Source organism: Desmodus rotundus, chromosome 2 (assembly GCF_022682495.2).
Source record: "Desmodus rotundus isolate HL8 chromosome 2, HLdesRot8A.1, whole genome shotgun sequence".
Lineage (NCBI taxonomy): Eukaryota > Metazoa > Chordata > Mammalia > Chiroptera > Phyllostomidae > Desmodus > Desmodus rotundus.
Window position 1 is genome coordinate 24,094,922 of NC_071388.1, and position 20,749 is coordinate 24,115,670.

The window sequence follows — 20,749 nt, forward strand, 5'->3', positions numbered from 1 at the left end:
TAATATCTTAAAATGGAAAGGGAGTCGTAGTGTGTTCTAGGAAAAAGAGACACTTAAACAGCCAATCTTTTGAGTACATTTTTATTAAGAAAGAACATTACAGCAATAAGTATGTGTGTTCTTTAAAAAAAAAGAAAATAAATCAGTTAATTAAATATTTTTTATTAGATGACACTGAATTTTTTATCACATGAAAGTTTTTTTAAATGTTTATGGTTTAAACATTTTAAAATATGCAAAAGTGCACAGTTGCTTAGTTTTCTGCCCCCTCCCGTAAATAGGTAACCAGTAAATAAGTTGCTGGTGTATCTTTCAAGAGGTCGATATATATATATATATGTATTCTTTTTCCTTTATTTTATGCAGTTAGCATAGTGTTTTACATAGTTAGCACACTGTTTACACTGTTCTATGTGTGTATCTTCTAAGTGTATGTGTGTGTGTACATATAATTTTATCAAGTTAAAAATTAGTGACATTTCAAAGGTGTTGAAAGTAGCTTCTTAGCCCTGAAAAGGCATCTGTTTTTTTTCTCTTTGTTTTGTATTTTGACCTTAAGTTATAGAGGACCTGATTCTAGTCTCCACTAGAGCCAATATTCCAAGGAGTATTAATCTTTTTTTTTTCATGTTTTAGTTTGTAATTGATCTGAAACACAAAGTGTAATTTTTATGTAATTGATCTGAAACACAAAGTGTAATTTTTAGGATTGACTAATTATTATTATTATTTTTTTTTTTTTGTAGCTTGCAATCCGAAGAGCTACTTTATCTAGGTCATTTTCTCCTGTCTTTGTGGGAAGTGCCTTGAAGAACAAAGGAGTTCAGCCTCTTTTAGATGCTGTTTTGGAATACCTCCCAAATCCATCTGAAGTCCAGAATTACGCCATTCTCAATCAGGAGGAGTAAGTCTTGGAAACTGATTCTTAGTTTATGCAGAAATACTTTAACATTTACACACTATGAAAGAATGTAAGAAATGTTCTTGTAATTGTGTTTGTGTTTTTTTTCATAATTTACAAAAACAGTTACCATTTCTAGTTGGGTAACAATTTTGGCACATACAAAAATATTTATTATCCCAGTTCCCGTATTACATTGTATTTGTGAGTTAGAAATATTATTTGTTTTATTTTCCATCAAGGTTTACATCATGAGAAAAATTTGGGACCAGCTGTTCTCAGTCGTAGTTTTTTTTAAAAAAGGCTACATGAAGCAAAAAATTTTTTTTAAACTCTCACTGATTACGAGGTCTTTCCAGAAAAAGTCCAGTCATTGTTAATATAACGAGAATGGTTTGCACAATATTGATGTAACCTGGAAGCTAATGGGAGTGAACTGGAATGCCCATGACTGAACATTGACAACTTCACCGTACTAGTCAACGGGGGTGGTACATGCCATTGAGTGAGCATGTGTACGGTGTGACCATCACATTCAAGATGACTGAGCAAGTAGAGCAACAAATCTGCATCAAATTTTGCATTAAGCCTGAACATTCCTCCACAGAAACTATTCAGATGATTCAGAAGGCTGCAGCCATGGGAAACTGGTGATTGGCAGCTTTATCACGACAACATGCCTGCTCACGTATCACATCTTGTACAGAGATTTTTAGTGAAACATCAAGTCACCCAGGTGACTAAGCCCCTCTATAGCCCAGATTTGGCACCCTGCTACTTCTGGCTTTTCCCAAAACTAAAATCACGTTTGACAGGGAAGAGATTTTAGACCATCGATGAGATTCAGGAAAATACAACCAGGCAGCTGATGGCGATTGGGAGGACTGTGTGAGGTCCCAAGGTGCCTACTTTGAAGGGGACTGAGGCATCATTGTCCCATGTACAATGTTTCTTGTATCTTCTTCAATGAATGTCTCTAATATTACACGGCTGGATACCTTCTGGACAGACCTTGTATTTTTCTTTTCTTTCTCTATCAGACCATTTTTGTGGGTTTTTTAGTTTCCTCTGGACCTGTCACAATGTAATGACCAAGCCCATTCTAAGTCTATTCTTACAGATTTATTTCAGTGAAACTTCACTAATGCGTAAAGTCCGAGTGTTTGGCACATGTACTTTTTCTCAGATAATACACTTTGATGAAACAAATTGATATAAAAGAAATATCAAATATAGCATCTCACAGAGTTGTATTTGTTTTACTTTAAGTGACTCAAAAGAGAAAACCAAAATCTTAATGAACTCCAAGAGAGACAACTCCCACCCATTTGTAGGTCTGGCTTTTAAATTGGAGGTAAGTTGCTTTCTAATGTATTTGACTGTTATATGTAGAAATTTTCCTTTAGGCTTTTATTACTATTATAAAATGACTGTCATGACATATTTGGTTATAGGTTTCTCCGCTGTTACTCTTTTCTCTCCCTTTGCATACTGACTCTTTAGAAGGAGGTGACTATGCACACCCCACGTTTAAGGAATGGAAATTATGCTCCACCTCCTTGAGGGAGCGACATCTACTTAAGTTATGTGGGACTCTTCTGTACGGGAGAGTTGTCTTTTCTCCCCCGTTTATTTATGTGTTCAGTCATTTGTTTATATCAGTATGGACTTCTGGGTATGTACTGTATTTTGCCGTTCATATCGTGCTGCTGTGTATAATGCGCACCTACGTTTTTGTGCGCACTATACATGGGATTATCGTACTCATTGCTATTCCCATGGCATGCAGTCATGATACCCGTGTATAATGCGCATCCTTATTGTTCCCTAAGAAATTTGGGCAAACAAGGGCACATTATACACAACAAAATATAATACTTGGTTCTTTGAATTACAATCCAGTAGTACGTTCCTCATTTTATTGCCTAGATTGACCAGGTTTGGCCATTGTAGCTCTTTCAGTTGGCTCCTTTGACCTGCCCCAGTGTTTGCTTTTCTGACTGCTTCCTTCCCTTTCTGGCAGTACAGGATATTCCAGGCTTATCTTGCATATTCCCCACCCCAGCCCTAGAATCAGCCTCTTCTTTAGGAGTCCTGTTCCTTTTAGTAAAGAGAATGGTAGTAGAAACCAAGATTTGGTCACTGGGTATGCTTTTTTGTTGGGGTGTCTTTGCTTCTGTTCATATTATTTTATGTGGGGAAAGAAAGGTGGATAAGTTGTAGGTGGTATGGACAGAACTATATTTTGGGGGCTTTTTCCAAATTTTAAAATTTTTATAATGTACTTTTTATAATCAGTAAAATGAGAAAAAAAGGTAATTTTAAATTATAAAGTTGAAATAACATTGCAGTGACAATTTTTATACATAAAGCTTTTAAAAACACATGTTTAGGAATACTTTCTTAGGATCCCCAGAATAATGATTATAGAGTTAAAGTTATGGAATATGTTAATATTCAACATTAATATTTCTGTGGCCAGATTGCTTTTATACTCAGAATTAATGTATTAGATTATTTTGCTGAATCTTGAGCAGAATGCTATTATTAAAATCATTGCTGATTTCATAAATGAAAATTATTTTAATATTTTACCTTGCCTTAATTACTAATGATAGAGAATATCTTTTCATATACTGTATTATGCAGTTGTGTTTTTTCTTCTGTAATTGCCTCTTTAAAAAATTAGGGTAAAAAATTTTTACTTGTACGAGCTTTCTCTAATAAAGTTAATTTTTTAAAAACAATCAGTAGTTTAAAATTTATATAGTCAAGTCTGTCAGTCTTTGTCTTTAGTCATTCTTTCAATTTTAACCTTAGAAACTGTCTTCTTTGAATATATTTAATAAACACTTTTTTTATTTTCTACTTTTTTTATGGTGGGATTTTTTTACCATTAACCCAACTGGAACTTGGTATGAGGTGCGCGCAGTGAGGCAGGGCCCGACGGCCCCCCTCCCCCTCCGCCAGTTGTCCAGTGGCCGGCTCTGAACGATGTGGCACTTTTCCCTTGGTTGTCGTGTCTCCTCTATCACCTGTCGATAAATGAACTAAATGTTTTAGATGTTTATACCATATTCTGTGGAATGTTCAGTCTAATTTGTGCTAGTTCTATGCTTTTTAAGTTTTGGAGGGTTTAAAATGTTTTTATATTAGTCTTAGTTTCTTCTCATTAACATACATTTTCAAAAGTTTTTTATTTTTACTTATCTACATGATTTTTAAGATCACTAATTAAATGTTTAAAAATTTTTCTTGGGATTTCGGTTGCTATTGTGTTAAACCTGTAAATTAATATCTTATTGTTATTACTGTTCAGGAGAAATTGATCCTTAATTATTCATTTTATATTCGGTCACTTTACAAAACTCTCAATTGTAAGATTTCCAGATGATTATTAATTTTTTTAGATGTCTTATTATTTCTAATGATATTTTTGTTGTCTTTCCACTAATTATTCCTTATTTTTATGTCCTATTGTATTAAACTGAAATTACAAAATAATACAGAAGACAAAAGTATAATTCCTTAAATAAATAATTTAAATCTTTTTCTAATAATTTTTTTTTCAAAGAGAGCAGAAGTATTATCTTGGATTGTGATACCATGAAGAAAAACACAACCGTTTAATTACCTATATTCAGAACTACTAAAATTGGTGAGGGACTGTTTGGAGATAAGAAGTTTTCCTCCTGATTTTGATTCTTATGTGTTTGTTTTCTTTCTGCCCTTACCCAATCTTGACTTCTAGGCAGGTCGCTTTGGACAGTTAACTTATGTTCGCAGTTATCAAGGACAGCTGAAGAAGGGTGACACCATCTACAACACGCGAACCAGGAAGAAAGTGCGGGTGCAGCGGCTGGCGCGCATGCACGCCGACATGATGGAGGCAAGTGCCTGGTCACCGTGAGCTCAGAAATTTCTCCACTGCAGGCGAAATACCTGGTCTACTTACTTTCTTGGTATCCCAAGCCCCACAAGAAAATCACTTGTAATTGAAGGTGTTTTCCTAACTTCTTCCTTTCTAGCTAGGTGTGGTACAATTCTGACGTAGCACTTTAGTATGGGCTACATTAGCAGATGTTAAGAATACAATGTTTATACCATTGTTCGTGAGGTAGCTGGATTTCCTCAGTGACCAAGGTTAAGGAGAGGGGACAGTTAGTTCCCCAAAACTCAGAACTCAAATTCGGCACTATCCTCAAGAGCTGTCATTACAAAGAGTACAAGAGGTTTTTAGGACAATGGAACTGTGGTTCTGAAAGGTGACAGTAGTAAATTCACACATTTTCCCATATTGTTCAGTGAAAATGCTTTCTGAAATATGGCTGGTCCAAAAGCTCTGTGTAATGCTAGAGCTTTATATTCGTAGAACCCACCCCAAGAACAGCCATAATGGTGTTAGAATCCACCTGCAGATTTCAGACCTCTAAAGTCTGGTCTGGGAGATAAACTGTGGCTTGAATTCTTGAATTGGTTCAGAACCTGTCCTAGCCATCCATGATCCACTAGGGTTAGGCCTTGGTAGGAATACCGAGTGTGTGAGGTTGTCTCCTTCTCTCACCACTTCCCAGTTCAGTTCTCTATTCCTGGAGAAACTTAATTAGTCTAAGCACAGTCTTCAGATGTTCAGTAATTTTTGGTGCTCATAACTTTCGTATCTCCTGGAAGATGAATAGGCAGTCTTTCAAAATTGGACAGAATTGCTGTTTTGAGATATAGGCAGCAGGGGGCAGGCTAGAGGGATTAATGATTGTCACAGCTGTTTTGTGGGCCAGAAACCGGGAGACTTGTACAGCTGTGTAACCATTAAAGTAAGACACACACACGCACTTGCTCATTCACAGCCACAGCTGGTATGAATGAACTATCATATAAAAGGACAAAAACAAGGAAGTTTAGAGGCACCAATGCTTTGTTCTTAGACTTCCTGTTTTCTTAACTGCCTGCATCTGTGAGAAATTAAGATTATTTTAAGTAAAAGGGACGCCATTCTCCTGCCTTTGTTTTCAGAACTTCCTCTGTAGGCTTTTCTCGGACACCTTTGTCACACGCATCTTGTTGTTGGACTGTGGCAACACACGCTCTCAATCCATGGAGGTAACTGCAAAACTGCGAGGCTCCGTTCTCTCAGTGCTGCAGACACTCCAAATAATGCTGCCGTAGCTCTGGGTTCCCTTGTAGAGTAAAATCTTGTCTACTGAAATGTGGTTTAAGTAAGGGCCCCGTTTAAGGTGTGTCTTGCCATGGTTGGGGCTGTGTTGGTTCTAGCTAATTCATTCTTTATAAAATTCATGGGGAGCTTCCGCCATGTTTGTTTATGCTCAGTGGGTTTATTGTGCAAGTACTGTCTAGCTGCCCCATTCTGATTTGTATTACTTGTTATTTCTTTATTTAGGATGTTGAGGAAGCATTTGCTGGAGACATCTGTGCATTGTTTGGCATTGACTGTGCTAGTGGAGACACATTCACAAACAAGGATAATAGTGGGCTTTCTATGGTAAGTTATTTAATTTCAAAGCTGTTTATCATTTGAGTTTCAGAAGTCTGCGTTTGTATTTAGTACATGTAGTACTTCAGAAAAACAACCACAAATGTTTTCACTGCGTAGTGCTGTAGACATCAAGAATACATTGGCTGTGGCTCTTTAAATGCCAGTTGGACAAGTGTGCTTTGTAAGCAAATTTATCTGGCTTTTCTTAGTAAAGTCATTTCACGATCCTCCAGGGTTTTTAGTGTAGAGGGAAAATCTCCTCTACACAGGAAAATATACCCGGTCTGTGTAGCTCTGATTCCTCTACCCTGAGCTCAGCCTCCCCATTGTGGGTAGGTCTCCAGTTGCTGTCACTGTTCTCAGGCTGGTCCGCGTGGAGTGCTCCTCCCTTCGAAGTCAGCAACCAGAGTAGACTCTTGCCTCCGGAACTGTAAGAGCAGACTACCATTTAGACCAGACTTGGCTATCACGTAACAGAAGGGAACCAAGATGCAACTAGACAGTCGGACAGCCTGCTCTGTGGCACACATAGGTCCCTTTTTCTCACTGAGGCACCCTGAAGGGAAGCACATGCTGGTAGCACAGGTAGACCCTGGGAAAAGCCCTGAGACTGAAAACCCACCTCTGTACATGGAGGGCAGGGAAAGACTAGAAAAGATGCAGGCCGCTCTAGTCTGGCACCTAACAGCATTTTTCAAGGGGAACTTGCATAGGAGGCACATCTTGGGCAGCAGCAAGATGAAGTGGGTAGTCTCTGCCCTTCCAACAGGTGCTAAAGAATTATTCTATACGGTAAAAAGGGGGGAGCAGTCACAGGTACTAGTACAGGAATGCTGCCTGATGTGGAAATTATATAGCATGCTTGACCAGGTCCAGATGTCAGCCTGCTCCAGGAACCAGCTCATAGCAGGAGGCAAGAGAGGGGTGCCTCCTGTTTGTCAGAGTGAACATCAGTTAGAGTCCGAGTCTCTAAGGGGGTTGGCGGTGAGCCACCTCTGTTCTGGCCCGGGTCCGTTCGCGGTCCACGCAATGGTTGTGCTGAGGAGTAGTCTCTCCACCACACGTGCTTCGGCAGTTCCTGCCTTTGAATTCCCTACTCACTTCCCAGTTTTGTCCCTTTAAGAGAACAGACTGTTCCGCATACAATTAGACTCTAGTGAATTTAGTAAAGAAAGAATATGACTACCGAGGGGATAGGTAATTTGTAGGGAACAAATTTACAATGGATCACTATGTGAGAACTGGTCCAACCCTGGCAGATGAGCACTACAGTACTCCCAGATCATATGACAGCCCCACAATTGTACGGTACAGTGTTGTGTGTAAAATAGTGTCTAATATCTGGTTTTAATGGTGATGTAAGACAGTACAGAAAGTAAAGAAATCTGTGCAGGCTTTTGGGGGCTCTGGATAAGAGCACTGCTTTGTGAGCAGGAGTAGTAGGGCTTTCTCCACGTGCTTGTCATTAGCAATAGGAAGGGACCGGGGACCGTGGAATGCTCAGGCTTTGAGCAAGTAGACCTGGGTTACAGTCTGCCCTATATCACCCACCGGCCTTTGGCCACGTTATTTTCTTTCCATGTCTTTAAGATTTTATTTGTAAAATGGGGCTAATAATATCTGCCTCTCAGAGTTGTGGTTGATTGAATGAAGTATCATGTATAAAGAATCTAGTGCCCTTTCTCTGCTTCTCTTATCAGTGATCATAATTTGATTAAATAAATAACTTATCAGAAGATAGCAACAGTAAATGTAGCCACCAGTCAATAAGAATTCTACAGCTCAGCATTTGGATTCATTATAATGAGTGTGTTAAATTGAAGGTATCGATAGACTTTAGGGTCATAAACAGTTAAGTAAATGAATAGATACTTTATTTTTGTTGTTTTGGGAGGGATGAGATCATATAAATGGATGCCTTTATTTATGAATATATTAACATTTTTATTTATTTAATGCATATAGTACATGCTTTTAATTCCAGGATATATATTGTCTAGCCTGAAGATGTTTAGTGCTTTGTTCTGATGTAAAACAGATAGTTAAAATTAATCCATCCCTGACTCTGATTCATTCAGTACTATATTAGAATTCTCTGTTTTTTAAAAAATATTTTAGGAGTCAATTCATGTTCCTGACCCTGTCATTTCAATAGCAATGAAGCCATCTAACAAGGTAGGAATTTGCTTTAATACTCAGTGTATTACAATAAACACTTCATCTTTTTTTTTAATAAAACATTTTATTTATTTATTAATAGAGGGAAAGGGAGGGAGAAAGAGAGGGAGATAAACATCAGTGTGTGGTTGCCTTTCACGTGACCCCTACCAGGGACCTGGCTCGCAACCCAGGATGTGCCCTAGACTGGGAATTGAACTGGTGACCCTTTGATTCACAGGCTGGCGCTCAATCCACTGAGCCACACCAGCCAGGGCTGAGCTCTTTTTCATCTGTCTTCACAATGCACATGGTATCTTGCAATAACCAGCAATCTTACCGTCTCTGTTTCCTCTTTTGATGTTGAGATCACCTTTTAAAATTTACCAGTCAGTTAGCAGTAATTACTCCTCAGTATATTTAAAGAAGTTGATGGTACTTACGAGACTACCTCGTAACTCTTCACTAAGCAAAGCTGTAACATTTGCTCCAGACTGGTAAGTGTAACTTCCTAGGTTCGGATCATAAGAGGATGGACAAGGGGAAGTGGGCATTTGTCCTGAGTTGTAGGAAAACCTCACTGTAAAGTACATTAGAATGTTGCCTCATGGATTATGTTGTAGTTATAAAGTAAATGTACAGTCATGGAAAGCCTGTAAACAAGACTGCTTTTCTCATTTTCAAATATAACAAGTTTATGATTGGATATGATGTCATTTGGCTTTTTACAAAGCCAAGATTACTTAAGTTTGCATTCACATTAGCTTGCCATTGGAATTTAATCTTAATTGTTTAGTGCTTAAATTTCTTTGATGTTCATAACTATCACGTTAATATGGCATTGAAATGAACTCATTCATGCACTGAGTGAGCAGTTATGACCTCTTGTCATCTGGGAACTGTCATCTACAGAACCTATTCTGGTTAGTGTTGTGGATGTATTAACAGCTGCTACTTCATCTATTTTGAGGAACTTGAGATTTTACAGATCCATCTCATTATAGAAAAAAGATTGTTGAGGTGGCAGGAAACGTTAAAATACTCCCATCTCAGAAATTTGAGGAAAAGCAAATCTTACATCTGACTACAGTAAGATGTCACAGTTTATTCCGAGTACTTTGCTCAATTGTTTGCTTTTCCCTTCAGAATATGCAGGGCTAGAAGTTAAACATATAAAGGTCTTCATTCCTAGTTTCAGAGTGTATGTAAGACTTTTGTCCTGATAGTTCACAGTAATGGGGGGAAATCAGATGCATCAGTATCCAAAGGGTTTTTTGGGTCTCAGGATTGTTTGTTTGCCGGAGTGAATTAATTTAAATTAAATAATGAAATCACTGCATGAAGCTGTGCATTTCAGGGGTGGAGGCAGGGATGATCTAGTAAGCTGAGAGTACCTGGCAAGTGCAGGGGAAAGGGAAAGAGACTTTGGAGACAGACTAACCCCCGTTCACTCTCAGTGTTGCCAAGCACTGTCTGTGAGGCCTCGAGCAAGTCACGTCACTTCTCTGTGCCCAGTTTCCTCACCTGTAAAATGTGGGCAGTTCTGTCTTGCAGCATTGCAGTTAGAATTTGAGATCACATCTACAGAATATAGAACACACAGCTGCAGGCGCATGTAATAACTGTGAATACTGGTGATCCAGGGTGTGCTGGTTTTCTGTTGCTGCCATAAGAAATTACTGCAAACTTAGTGTCTGGAAACATCACAGATGTGTCATTTTTTAGTTGTGTAGTTGAGATATCTGACACAGTTCTTAATGGGCTATGGGCTAGAATCGAGATTTTGGCGGGACTGTGTTCCTTTCTGGAGGCTCCAGGGCACAGTTTATTTCCTTGCTTACTCAGATTGTTGGAAGAATTCAGTTCCTTGTGGTTGCAGAACTGGGGTCCCCATTCCTTGCCGTCCCCTGAGGGCTGTACCTGGCGTCTAGAGACTGCCCCCTTCCTCCTGTCTCCAATGCCAGCAACAGCGAAATGAGTCCTCTAGTGCCTCAGGGGGTCCAACCCGCAGGCCACATGCAGCCCAGGACGGCTATGAATATGGCCCAATACAAAATTGTAAATCTAATTAAAATCTTTTTTATGCTCATCAGTTTTTATTAGTGTTTGTGTATTTAATGTGTGGCCCAAGACAACTCCTCTTCGAATGTGGCCCAGAGGCACCAAAAGGTTGGACACCCCTGCATATTTCTTGCCTCTTATTCCCTCTTCACGTCTCTCTGACTTACCCTTCTGCATTCCTCTTCCATTTTTTTAAAAGCCCATGTGATTACATTGGGCGCAACCAAATTATTTATGTCTGTAACCTTAATCACACTGCAAAGCTCCCTTTACCATGTAAAGCAACATTCACAGGCTTGGGGGTTGATTAGCGCATATCCTTAGAGGGCCATTACTCTGCTTCCCACATAAGGAAATTACATCTATGGAGAATAAAGATGAATGAAACCACCTCCAAACCAGGTTCTTTTGAAAGTCTCCTTGTGGCATTTGCCTTACTGTTGGTCTTAACTCTCCTCTGAATCTGCAGTAGAGTCTTGGTAAACATGCTTAATTCTTTGATTGTGTGTAGGATTTCTGAAATCTAACACAGTTACACAGATTTTACTTTCTGCGTCACGGGCAGTTTTCCGCAATTGGACAGTTCTTGTCAGTGTGATAGGAGAGGGCATAGAGCTAAGTCTTGGGCTCTTGTACCTTGGTACGGAAAGAAAATTCTATCAGCTATTTCCAGCTCTACTGACTGGGTGGTGTCCAAGCTCGCATATTGAAAGGATATTTTCTAGGAATTAGATGGTGGATCATTTTTATTTCTTAACTGCGTATATATTTAATTTTATACAGTGAAGTTCTTTCAACAGTCCCATTGCTTATCATGATTAGTAGAATCTGTAATGACTTTCTTTTTTTTAAAGAATGATCTGGAAAAATTTTCAAAAGGTATTGGCAGGTTTACAAGAGAAGATCCCACATTTAAAGTCCACTTTGACACCGAGAGCAAAGAGACAATTGTCTCTGGAATGGGAGAATTACACCTGGAAATCTATGCTCAGGTAATGAACAACAAGGAAACTAAATTCGATTGATTTTCTTTATGTTTGTGTTTTGTTAAGAGTAAAACTCTGTAATTTTCAGTATAATGTCCACAAACTACTAGCAGTTTTTCAAGCTCACTCTGGTTTGTGTCCAGATGTGGTACACTGCTTCCTCTACTGTGTACTACAAATTAATTATTTTTGCTCTGTAAATCCTTCTATTTGTAAAGCATTGCAGACGTCTAGAATCAAGGTGCAGGGGATTTGTAATAAGACCATACATCCATCCAGGTCCTGGTTGGTTAGGTTCAGTATACCTGGGTCCCAGCCTTCGGGAGAAACCTGCTGAGAAAGTCCGCCCACCGGTGCCCACTCTCCGGGCTGTTGCTGGCTTGTTTTATTCTCAAGTCAGTACTTGAGATCATTATAATATAGTTAAAAAATGGGTAGATGGGATATGTACTTTCCTAGGAAACACCCTGTGTACATCTGAATGAAAACAAGATACGTGACTTAGGATAAAAATTCTAATTGTGATCATATCTTTGCAGTTGAGACAGTACAAAATTCTGACAACAGATCCATATACTATTCCAGTGAATGTGTAGTAAGATGGAACAAAGATGAAGTTTTAGTGGATATATCAAATGGATATAAGTGTAAATTAATAAGTCTAAATTAGAATTCACTTATATAGAATATATAAAAGCAGTTTGTATTGTTTAATATTATGTAGCTAATCTTTGTAAGATACTTAAATGGTTTAAGACTGATCATTTGTTTATCTATTATGCTTAAATAACTGCTTCCAATAATTAAGATTCTTTGGATTTTTTTTTGTTTATTTTTTTTAATTTAAATATACCAAAAAGTTATTTCCCCTGCTCTTTTTAGAGGATGGAAAGAGAATATGGCTGTCCTTGTATCACAGGAAAGCCAAAAGTTGCTTTCAAAGAGACCATTACTGCCCCTGTCCCGTAAGTATGCTACACAATTGAACATACTATGAGGCTGTAATTGAAGCTTTTTATTATGGGATATGCACAGCACTAGCACTGTTATTAAGACACTTTAACATCATGGAAGCTGTGCAGTTCTGTGCCGGAATCAAGACATTTATTCAGACTGACACTTTGGGATTTGTTTGGCTCCTTACGCTAGATGTCAGTGAAGAGTGCCGTACACATCAGTAGTAAGCATGGGTCTTCGTTCATTCCAGTTGTGCTTCCTTTGGCCGACGGCTGTTATGTTTTACTTTAGTGCCGTATTGTGGATGCCAGAGAACTTGCATTTGCCAAGGAATAATCTCCTGCAAGTAAAGGAAACCAATGCTATGATAAAATTCAGAAAACATTTAAGAAAACAGAGTTGGATTTATATTTTGTTAGAAACAAAATAGTCCTCATGAAGAATAGCACAACGCAAATTCAGTTGCAGCAAGTATAATATACCTGGTGCCTATTTGAATTTACCTGAATTCTGATTTAGAGTCAGAATTAATGAGGCTTAGTAGCTATAAAACAAACCCCGATTTTCAAAGTGGCATGAAGTGAAGGTTACATGATACTTTACCTGAGATGCAATGTCATGAAGTAGAACGGTGTAGTCTAACTCAATGAAGTCATCATTTCTTTGCTGCAATAAATAAAAATCTGGGGTGTAAAACAATATCATTGGCAAAAACAGTATTTTAATTTTAAAAATCAGCTTTCATTAGATGATTATAATACTTCCACTTAAGTAAAAATAAAAATTGAATGTCATAATTGATTTAGCCTGACAGAAAAACTTTCTCTTATAAATAAGTTTTTTCTTCAAACTACAACTTAAAATTAGGATTTTTCATTTGTTACTCTACAAATCACTTCCCTTTCTGTTTTTAGTTTGAGTTGTAGCTGCTTAAGAGCAGTACAGTCTGCAGCTGGCCACTTAAAATTCCTTACCGTTTACAGCACTCAGGAAAGCATAACTTCAGGGAGAAACTACTGAAATGAGTGTTTACGTTAAAGGAAGCCAATTTTATGATAGAAATTCTCTTTAAAAACTGAAAACAGGTTGCCTTTGTGTTGCCCGTTCACTTTTGGAAACTAGTGAATGTGGTGTCCAAAAAGGCATAAACTAAACACTTTGCAGCCCTTTCTTGCCCTTGAATATGATGTCCTTGGTGTAGGAGCTGCGTAAGTAACAATGTAAACAAACAAAAACAAAAACAAAAACACCCCCTGAAAACAGTCAAATTTAGTGAATGTAATTACCTGATTTGGTAATTAAAGCTTTGATCTGTGCTGCTTATTGCTTTGTGCATATAAAGTATTTATACGGCCAGCTACACAGAAACATTGCATCCACATGGTTTAAAACCACAATCACCAGACATGAGGCTCTTCAAGGCTTGTAATCGATGCACTGAAATAAGCCCTAGACTTCACGGGGCAGCACAAGCTCCTGTGGCTCCTTTGGTTGATAGTGATTATAGTGTGACCCCAGGGTCAAATAAAAATATCCTAATCTCTCCTTATGTTATCTTGAAGTAATCCTTTCTCTGACTATGCCAATGAAGAATGTCCTTTAAAAGACAAGGTAAAAATCAGCAGTAAGCTTTCTTACATGTTGGATCTTAGTGGGTAAAGATATGTAATAATGGGAGGTAGGTCTGGCAGAAGTAATGCCTGCTTGTGATTGGTAGGGTAATAATATGGGTGTAATAATTTATAGTTTTAATTTGAGCATTTCACTTAAAATGTCACATGGTATGCTTGAGTGTGATATTGTTGTGTCACAGAATTACATGCTTATGATTTTGTAATAAAAGGGTGTTATTTGTGCTGGACCCAGTATATAGCCTGAAGCAGTGGTTAAGCCCTTCTGCTGAAACTTTATATTTGGTGAAAGGTTAGAGAAATTTTCTTTCCTAAAACTACTAGCCCTATCTTTGTGCATAGCTATTAAAACATGGTTTGAAAAATCATGAGTATGGTTATATAGCCTCTGCAACCTGGACCAGTTAGTTTCTCAGTTATTGGAGGCTGTGATACGCGTATAGGAATGTTGTAATCAGGATCGATGTCTACAAAAATGCATTAGAAAAAGGACTATTTCTTAAAATGTTGTTGTAATGTTTACATTGGGTATTCGACCCCACCTCTGAGTATTGTAATTGGGTGCCCTGCCTTCTAGTGCCTATAGGTGTCTAACAACTCGTTGTAAAAGCCTTTGGAGTAAAGGTGCTGCAGGTGCTGCCTTGCAGTTATCCACAAGCTGCAACAAGTCACCTGGAAAGTCTTTGTCTTTTATGGAGCTAAAACCGTTGTGGCCTCTTTGCACACTGTCTTCCTTCTTTTTCATTAGATACTACTAGTTGACATAGTTTCTTTAAGTTGCAAAAAAAAGCAGTTCATAGCAGTCATATCAGACTTAAGGAAAGCAGCAGGGAAGGTATGAGGTTATAAATTACGACTCAATGGGTTATGAAAGAAAATCATACACAGAAAGTTTCATAAAGCCTGAGATGCTAATATTTTTGTCCTGGCTGACTTCTGTGGGGGAAATGGCAGCCACGTTTCTGAGTAACTCTGGCACTATGATTTCAGTAGAGGAAAAAAGCAGAGGTAGCTTCAATATTGCGTGACTATAGTAATTTGAACACAAAACTTAGGCTGCCAAAGGAAATAATCTGTATTAGGCTGAGCACAAAAACTGACTACCAAATTATTTATAACTTAAGACTTTGCTCTCTTGAAACTGCAGCTTCACTTTCTCTGGCCTTGATTGGAATCAGCTTCTCCTTCAAAATCCTGGGTACACTATTTTAAATACAAAATTGCTAATGAGGCACTGTTTATCTAATAATGATTCATAATACTTCCAATAAATATTAACCCTATTAACAGCATATTTTATAGGCACTACTTACCACTTGCTTGACAGTTTGAATTTTTACCATTTTATACCATGTGTTTTCAGTAGAATTCTGCCATATTATATAACCACAGGCAACCCAGGCTAAATGTCGAACTGGCTTCATTTCTGGAGATACGTTTCCAAAACTGTCTGGTGAGGGAAACATGGTAAATGGAATTACTTTATGTATACAGTATTAACCTTTTACAAGATCTAAATTGTATGTTTTCCCATGCCACATTTATATACCTGGAATGTTTTGTGCTTCCAGTGGTTCCTTCATGGATTTGAGTTTTTGATAAAATGCATTATCTTCTTCATCTGGGTTCTTTCCAATTTCCCCTTCAAATGTGAAGTTGACTTCGGGTGCAGTATCTTGTCCCACTGGTGGGTAAAGTACTTCAGCTGTGCAATTCACTGTCACTTGCTGTTTGAGACATTTTGCAACAGATGTGTACATGTAGGCAGCCATCCATTACTAACTATTGCTCTTAGAGATACAATATTTAAAGCATTGGCCCCTAATGATGTTCTTTCAGACTTGTCTTCAGTTTGCCTACTCCAGAGGTAATCTAACTGGGGGTGGCCTGGTCATTTTCTTAGATGTATCTAAAATAGACAACTTATTTTATAACTTGTTTTGTCTTATCTTTTAAATTCATCTTAAAACTTGGAATATATTTCAGTATTAATGGGGTGACCATTTTCAAGGCCAGATTTTAGTCTCACTTTATATACCAACTCCAGACTCTGGTTACTTTTTAATTATTTCCATTACTCTTACTCTGCTCCAGAAATAACAGACTTTTTTTTCAAACTGAGACACAGCTATCTGTATCTAGATGTAAAATGAAAAGATTGTAACATTGGTTCTGCTTCATAAAGATGATCTTCTGGCGGCTCAGATGCTTTTTAATGCATGTCCTTACGTTAGCCTATATCTTTTCTGAATTGTGCTCAACAAAAGGGCAAGCTTTTTTAAATTTCAAGATGGTTACATTATAAATTGCAGCCCCTTTTGAGTTTGTCTCATTAATAACTTCACAAGTATATAAAAATTTCACTCCCCCATTACTGAACCAGTCTTAATCTGAACATGGTGATATCGGTTGGCCATTCTCATAAATTTTTAAAAACACTTGATTTCTTTAAATAGAAGAAATCAAAGGCAGAATGAGTAAAAGGCAGACAAAGTGATGATGATTGGAGAGTAATTTATCTCACTTGTTAATAGAGTTCAGACTGCCCTATAACATTTATAAAGGGAATTTATTTGAACTGAAGTATATAGTCTGTCTTTTTCCTAGATCAACAGAATTATTTCATGTATCTCAGAATATCCAAAAGGAGTAAAAACTGACTCTTGAATGATCATTATTTTTTCAAGGCAGGGTTTCACAGCAACTTACAAAAATACAAATTAATCCTATGATTTTATCAGCAAAGGTAATCTGGAATATTTAGAGTCAAATTTTATTTAATAATAAAGGACATTTACTTACTTTTTGGATAATTTCTTCCACAGAAAACTTAAGGCGATACTTATGTCCTCGTCCTGGAATATCCTAAAATTAAGGAAATGTGATGAGCCACTATGACAATAACTGCTTTCTGCATTGTTAGAAGAATCCATTCCCATTTCCCTGGGGGAGGGGGTGGCTGCGTGGTGGGGTAAATAAAGCCTCAGACCTTAAAAGCATATTACCATGCATGTAGTATCCAGCGTCATAGGACCTCCACTGGGCTTATTTTAGATGAGAACTCAGGGTGGGATGAAAGCACATGTAAGTAAAGGGATTCCGATTCACTTTCAGTGAAAGGACTTCGACCTCTGGGTCTGTGATCCTAATTCTCTATATAAGAAATTTTGAGACAGCTTTTAATTCTAAAGATGACAAATGGGCTGCATCATTGAAAAATTTTTCATAGAGCCCCGTGTACCCTCCAGATAGTGTTCATTGAAGGTGAATTCCATTCTGAAACAGATTCCTGCCAAGTGATTAGACAGAGTAAGTACTGTTTTTACTTGTAAATTAGTAGACCTGAAAATTGATACTTTAACAGATTTTATAACAGTAAGAGAAACATTTAGGCATTTCATTTTTGAATCAAGATACAATTGAGCATTTATACCTAATTATGTGATTTGGTTCAGTTAACCTCTACTCCCTGTCAGCTCTTAAAAACTGTTAGCAGTTAAACTAATGTCAGATAAGTAATGAACAATCTCAAACCCAGTAGAATTTAGTGAAATGGAAACAGGCTTAGTGATTGCTGAGGTCTTAAGCATTTGTTTAAGCTCCAAACCACGAAATTTATGGCAGTCGGTCGCGGCAGTGTTTGGGGTGGCTAAAGTGAAGCTTCAGAGCGCACTGATACCCGCTGTCAGTTTCCCCTGCTCTTCGTTGCCCCTTCCATGTTGGTCAAAGGGTCTGACAAGGATTGGTCTTAAAATGAAGAATCATTTGCAAGACAGGAGCGTTCGTTGATCCAGATCGTGGAGTAGTAAATGAGAAATGTCACAGCAGTTTTAAGACTTTTGAATGGTTCCAACAGGTTTCACTCGGGAGAAGGGGGAAAATGCTGCCTCCCGTTGGAAACATTTTTCCCGTTTCCTTGCGCTAGTGCCTATAAAAAACTATCATGTCTCTGCCTTCCCTTGACCACCAACAGACCCGGGCTGTCACTGGAGACATCGGCGTGGTTGCCTCTTCTCCGAAACGTCACCCCAGCCCCAGATCTGACAACTGCAACAGTCAATCCCAAAACGCGGGCGGGCGGCTGTTGCGGACCCTCGGGAATGGAGAGCCGGTGCCCTGCCGCTGGACTCACCTCCATGCTGGCTTGTTGGACCGTCTGCACCAGAAACACCTTGTGGGGGGTCCCCTGCTGGTAGTTAATGCAGTTCTCCACCACCGAGGCCGCCCTGGAGGCGGGGTAGTGGGTCGGTGGGATTTCCATTCCTGGTGAGCAGCAGCTCCGGTCTGCTCCAGCCTAACCAGACCCACGAGTGCGCCTCCGGCCGATCAGCAGTCAGCCGTGGGGTTGCTGCGCTGGGTGGGGCGTGGGCGGGGTCCCGGCTCCTTCCCCGCCTCTCTCCCTCCGGCCTACACTCCTTCCTTCCGTTTCAGGAAGCTGGCCCCGGGCGGGCGCTGGCTGATGCCCTTGCCCCGCCCTGTTCCGTGCACTTTTACTCTCAGGTCCCAGCCTGGCTGGAGAGCTCCTGATTCGGCTGGGTGGGGTGGAGGTGTGGGCCGGGTGGGCTAGCTCTTTATCCTTCCTTTCTGTAGCCCCTGCAGAAGTGCGGGAGGGGCTTTCCAGACATTGCCTTTCTGGAGTGTCTCCTCTGGAGCCTCCAGTTTCCTCTGCTTGGAAGGCAGTCTGGTTGCTTCCCTTGCGGAGTGAAGCACAACTTCCTTGTACACCACCCACAGTATCTCTCAGGACAAAGTGCAGAGGAGCTCCGGTAGTGACTACATTCCTATTCCTTCTTAACCCCTCCCATCGTGCGAGCCCAGGAACAGGATTGCTCTCTCCCACTTTGTGTGGGGTTGGACCAGTTCTGCCCAAGTCAGGGTGTGAGAGACTGCAAACTATAGCAGCGATTTGGAGGATTATGTGATTTGAATCAGGAGAAATTAAAAAATGCGCTTGCATCTCCCTTCACTTAGAAAGATGAGATTTTGATACACAGTGTGCTTCCAACTTGCTCAGTTACTTTGAAATTTTAACTGTAAGGATTAAACACACTTGAAGACTGAATTTATACGGAGCCCCTACATTGAAGGAGAAAAGCAGGGGGTTTTAAAGCCGCTTAATTTATTTAAGCAAGCCCAAACTCTTAGTAGGCAGTGCATTTTCCGTCCAGATTTCTTAATTACCTTCTTGGCTCGCCTTTGAAGGAGCTCCGGTTTAGGCTGTTAATGTTTCCTCCAGGTCTGGAAGCTAAGGTTTCTTCTCATCAGACGTATTGTCAGAACTTCACTTTAGCTTGTTGGCTTGGAAATAAAGATACTTTCCCCTTTTTCTCAGAATGGGTTTTTGAAGATTTTTCTTTTTTTTTCTAGACATATGTCGTAGTGGTACTTTAAAAAGCTTAAAGATGTATAACAGTAAGAAATAAGGCATTTTCCGTGCTTTCTAGTTATATTAGCCAACAACTGTGAAGTAACTAGAGAGTGAAGGGCTTAGTTTCTCCTCAAGGCTTTTTTTCTAAAAAATTGAAGGTTGTTTTTCTCTTGAGGAGAAAAGGTGTGAGTCATTCAGCCAAGCCCTTAGGTTGTGTATGTGTAAATGGTTTGGATTGTGTGCTCCTTTGAAGGTGTCCAGGAATGTGGCTGTCACATTCTGATGGCACTGAGAAAGAGCTTTGTGCTGATAATGAATCTTAAAGTTTTACAAATAGCTGGTTAACATCTGTGTCCTTACCAGAGTGATTAGAAGCACACATGTGCTTCCTAGAAAAGGTCACCCTTTGGAACCTTTAGCAGTACAATTGCTATCTCTGTAGTTCAAAGCTAATAGTATAGTTTAAGAATTAACAGCACTTATTAAAAGTACACATACCAATTTAGGTTCTTTTGAAAATATAAATACATTAAAATTTTTAACTGCCTATTTAAATGTTAAACTGCATTAAGAGAATCTCATTTCTTTGAGTCCTTGAAATCTTAGTAAAGCTTCATGAATGGTTAGGGAAGAGATCATTATCCTCAAATAATGTATGGGTTATCTTAAAAGTAACAAAATTATTATTGGCCTCTGAGATCAGAGAAATTATAATTTTATATAACTAAACATAGAACTAAGAAAAAACCTATATGACTTGCAACTTTGGTATGGCTATAAAGTCAAAATGAATCTACGGCATAGAGGTAGTAAAACCAACACAATTCTAATTACCGTATTTTTCAGACCATAAGACGCACCTCGGTTTTAGACATGGAAAATAGGGGAAAAAATTTTGAAGCAAAAAATGTGGTAAAATATTTAATGACATAAATAACATAGTATTTCACCAATGTAAATGTAAGCTACATTCGGACTGTAAGACACACCCCCATTTTCCTCCCAGATGGGGGGGGTGCATCTTACAGTCTGAAAAATATGGTAACATTAATTTTAACGTGAACAGTGACGTTTTGCCAAAACGAAATTGCCTTTCACAGCATTTCAGGGATCTCCCCCCAGGGGCATGGATTCTTTTAGTTTCAGCATGCCTGTACTCTTCACTTCTTCTCTCTTTAAACTATTGCACAATCT

At 38.8% G+C, this 20,749-nt stretch overlaps 2 protein-coding genes and 1 non-coding gene across 3 annotated transcripts in view; 2 read left to right on the top strand and 1 right to left on the bottom strand.

Annotated features, from left to right (window-relative positions):
• GFM1 (G elongation factor mitochondrial 1) overlaps positions 1-20,749 on the top strand; it is a 38,696-nt gene that overhangs the window by 8,138 nt on the left and 9,809 nt on the right. The window contains exons 7-13 of the mRNA XM_024563070.4: positions 747-904; positions 2,171-2,255; positions 4,653-4,790; positions 6,300-6,401; positions 8,514-8,570; positions 11,468-11,605; positions 12,482-12,564. Coding sequence (XP_024418838.2) covers positions 747-904; positions 2,171-2,255; positions 4,653-4,790; positions 6,300-6,401; positions 8,514-8,570; positions 11,468-11,605; positions 12,482-12,564 — 761 coding nt within the window. The remainder of the gene's footprint in view (positions 1-746; positions 905-2,170; positions 2,256-4,652; positions 4,791-6,299; positions 6,402-8,513; positions 8,571-11,467; positions 11,606-12,481; positions 12,565-20,749) is intronic.
• Positions 12,600-18,931, bottom strand: LXN (latexin). The gene is made up of 6 exons (XM_024563083.4): positions 18,320-18,931; positions 16,990-17,052; positions 15,737-15,914; positions 15,501-15,637; positions 13,160-13,222; positions 12,600-12,896 (listed from the first exon to the last, which is right to left on the bottom strand). Exons 1-6 carry the CDS (start codon positions 18,446-18,448, stop codon positions 12,798-12,800), a joined length of 669 nt encoding a protein of 222 aa, XP_024418851.2. The 5' UTR covers positions 18,449-18,931; the 3' UTR covers positions 12,600-12,797.
• Positions 13,644-13,777, top strand: LOC112309864 (small nucleolar RNA SNORA13). The gene has a single exon (XR_002975317.1). It is a non-coding gene; the product is annotated as a small nucleolar RNA SNORA13 (small nucleolar RNA).

Excerpts from the sequence above, each read along its gene's own strand:
- LXN (XM_024563083.4), bottom strand. The coding sequence starts at position 18,448 with ATGGAAATCCCACCGACCCACTACCCCGCCTCCAGGGCGGCCTCGGTG. Across the intron at positions 15,638-15,736 it reads GGAAGCACAAAACATTCCAG|ACAGTTTTGGAAACGTATCT; the intron begins GTATATAAATGT and ends TTCCCTCACCAG. Across the intron at positions 12,897-13,159 it reads TTCATGACATTGCATCTCAG|GAGATTATTCCTTGGCAAAT; the intron begins GTAAAGTATCAT and ends CTTTACTTGCAG.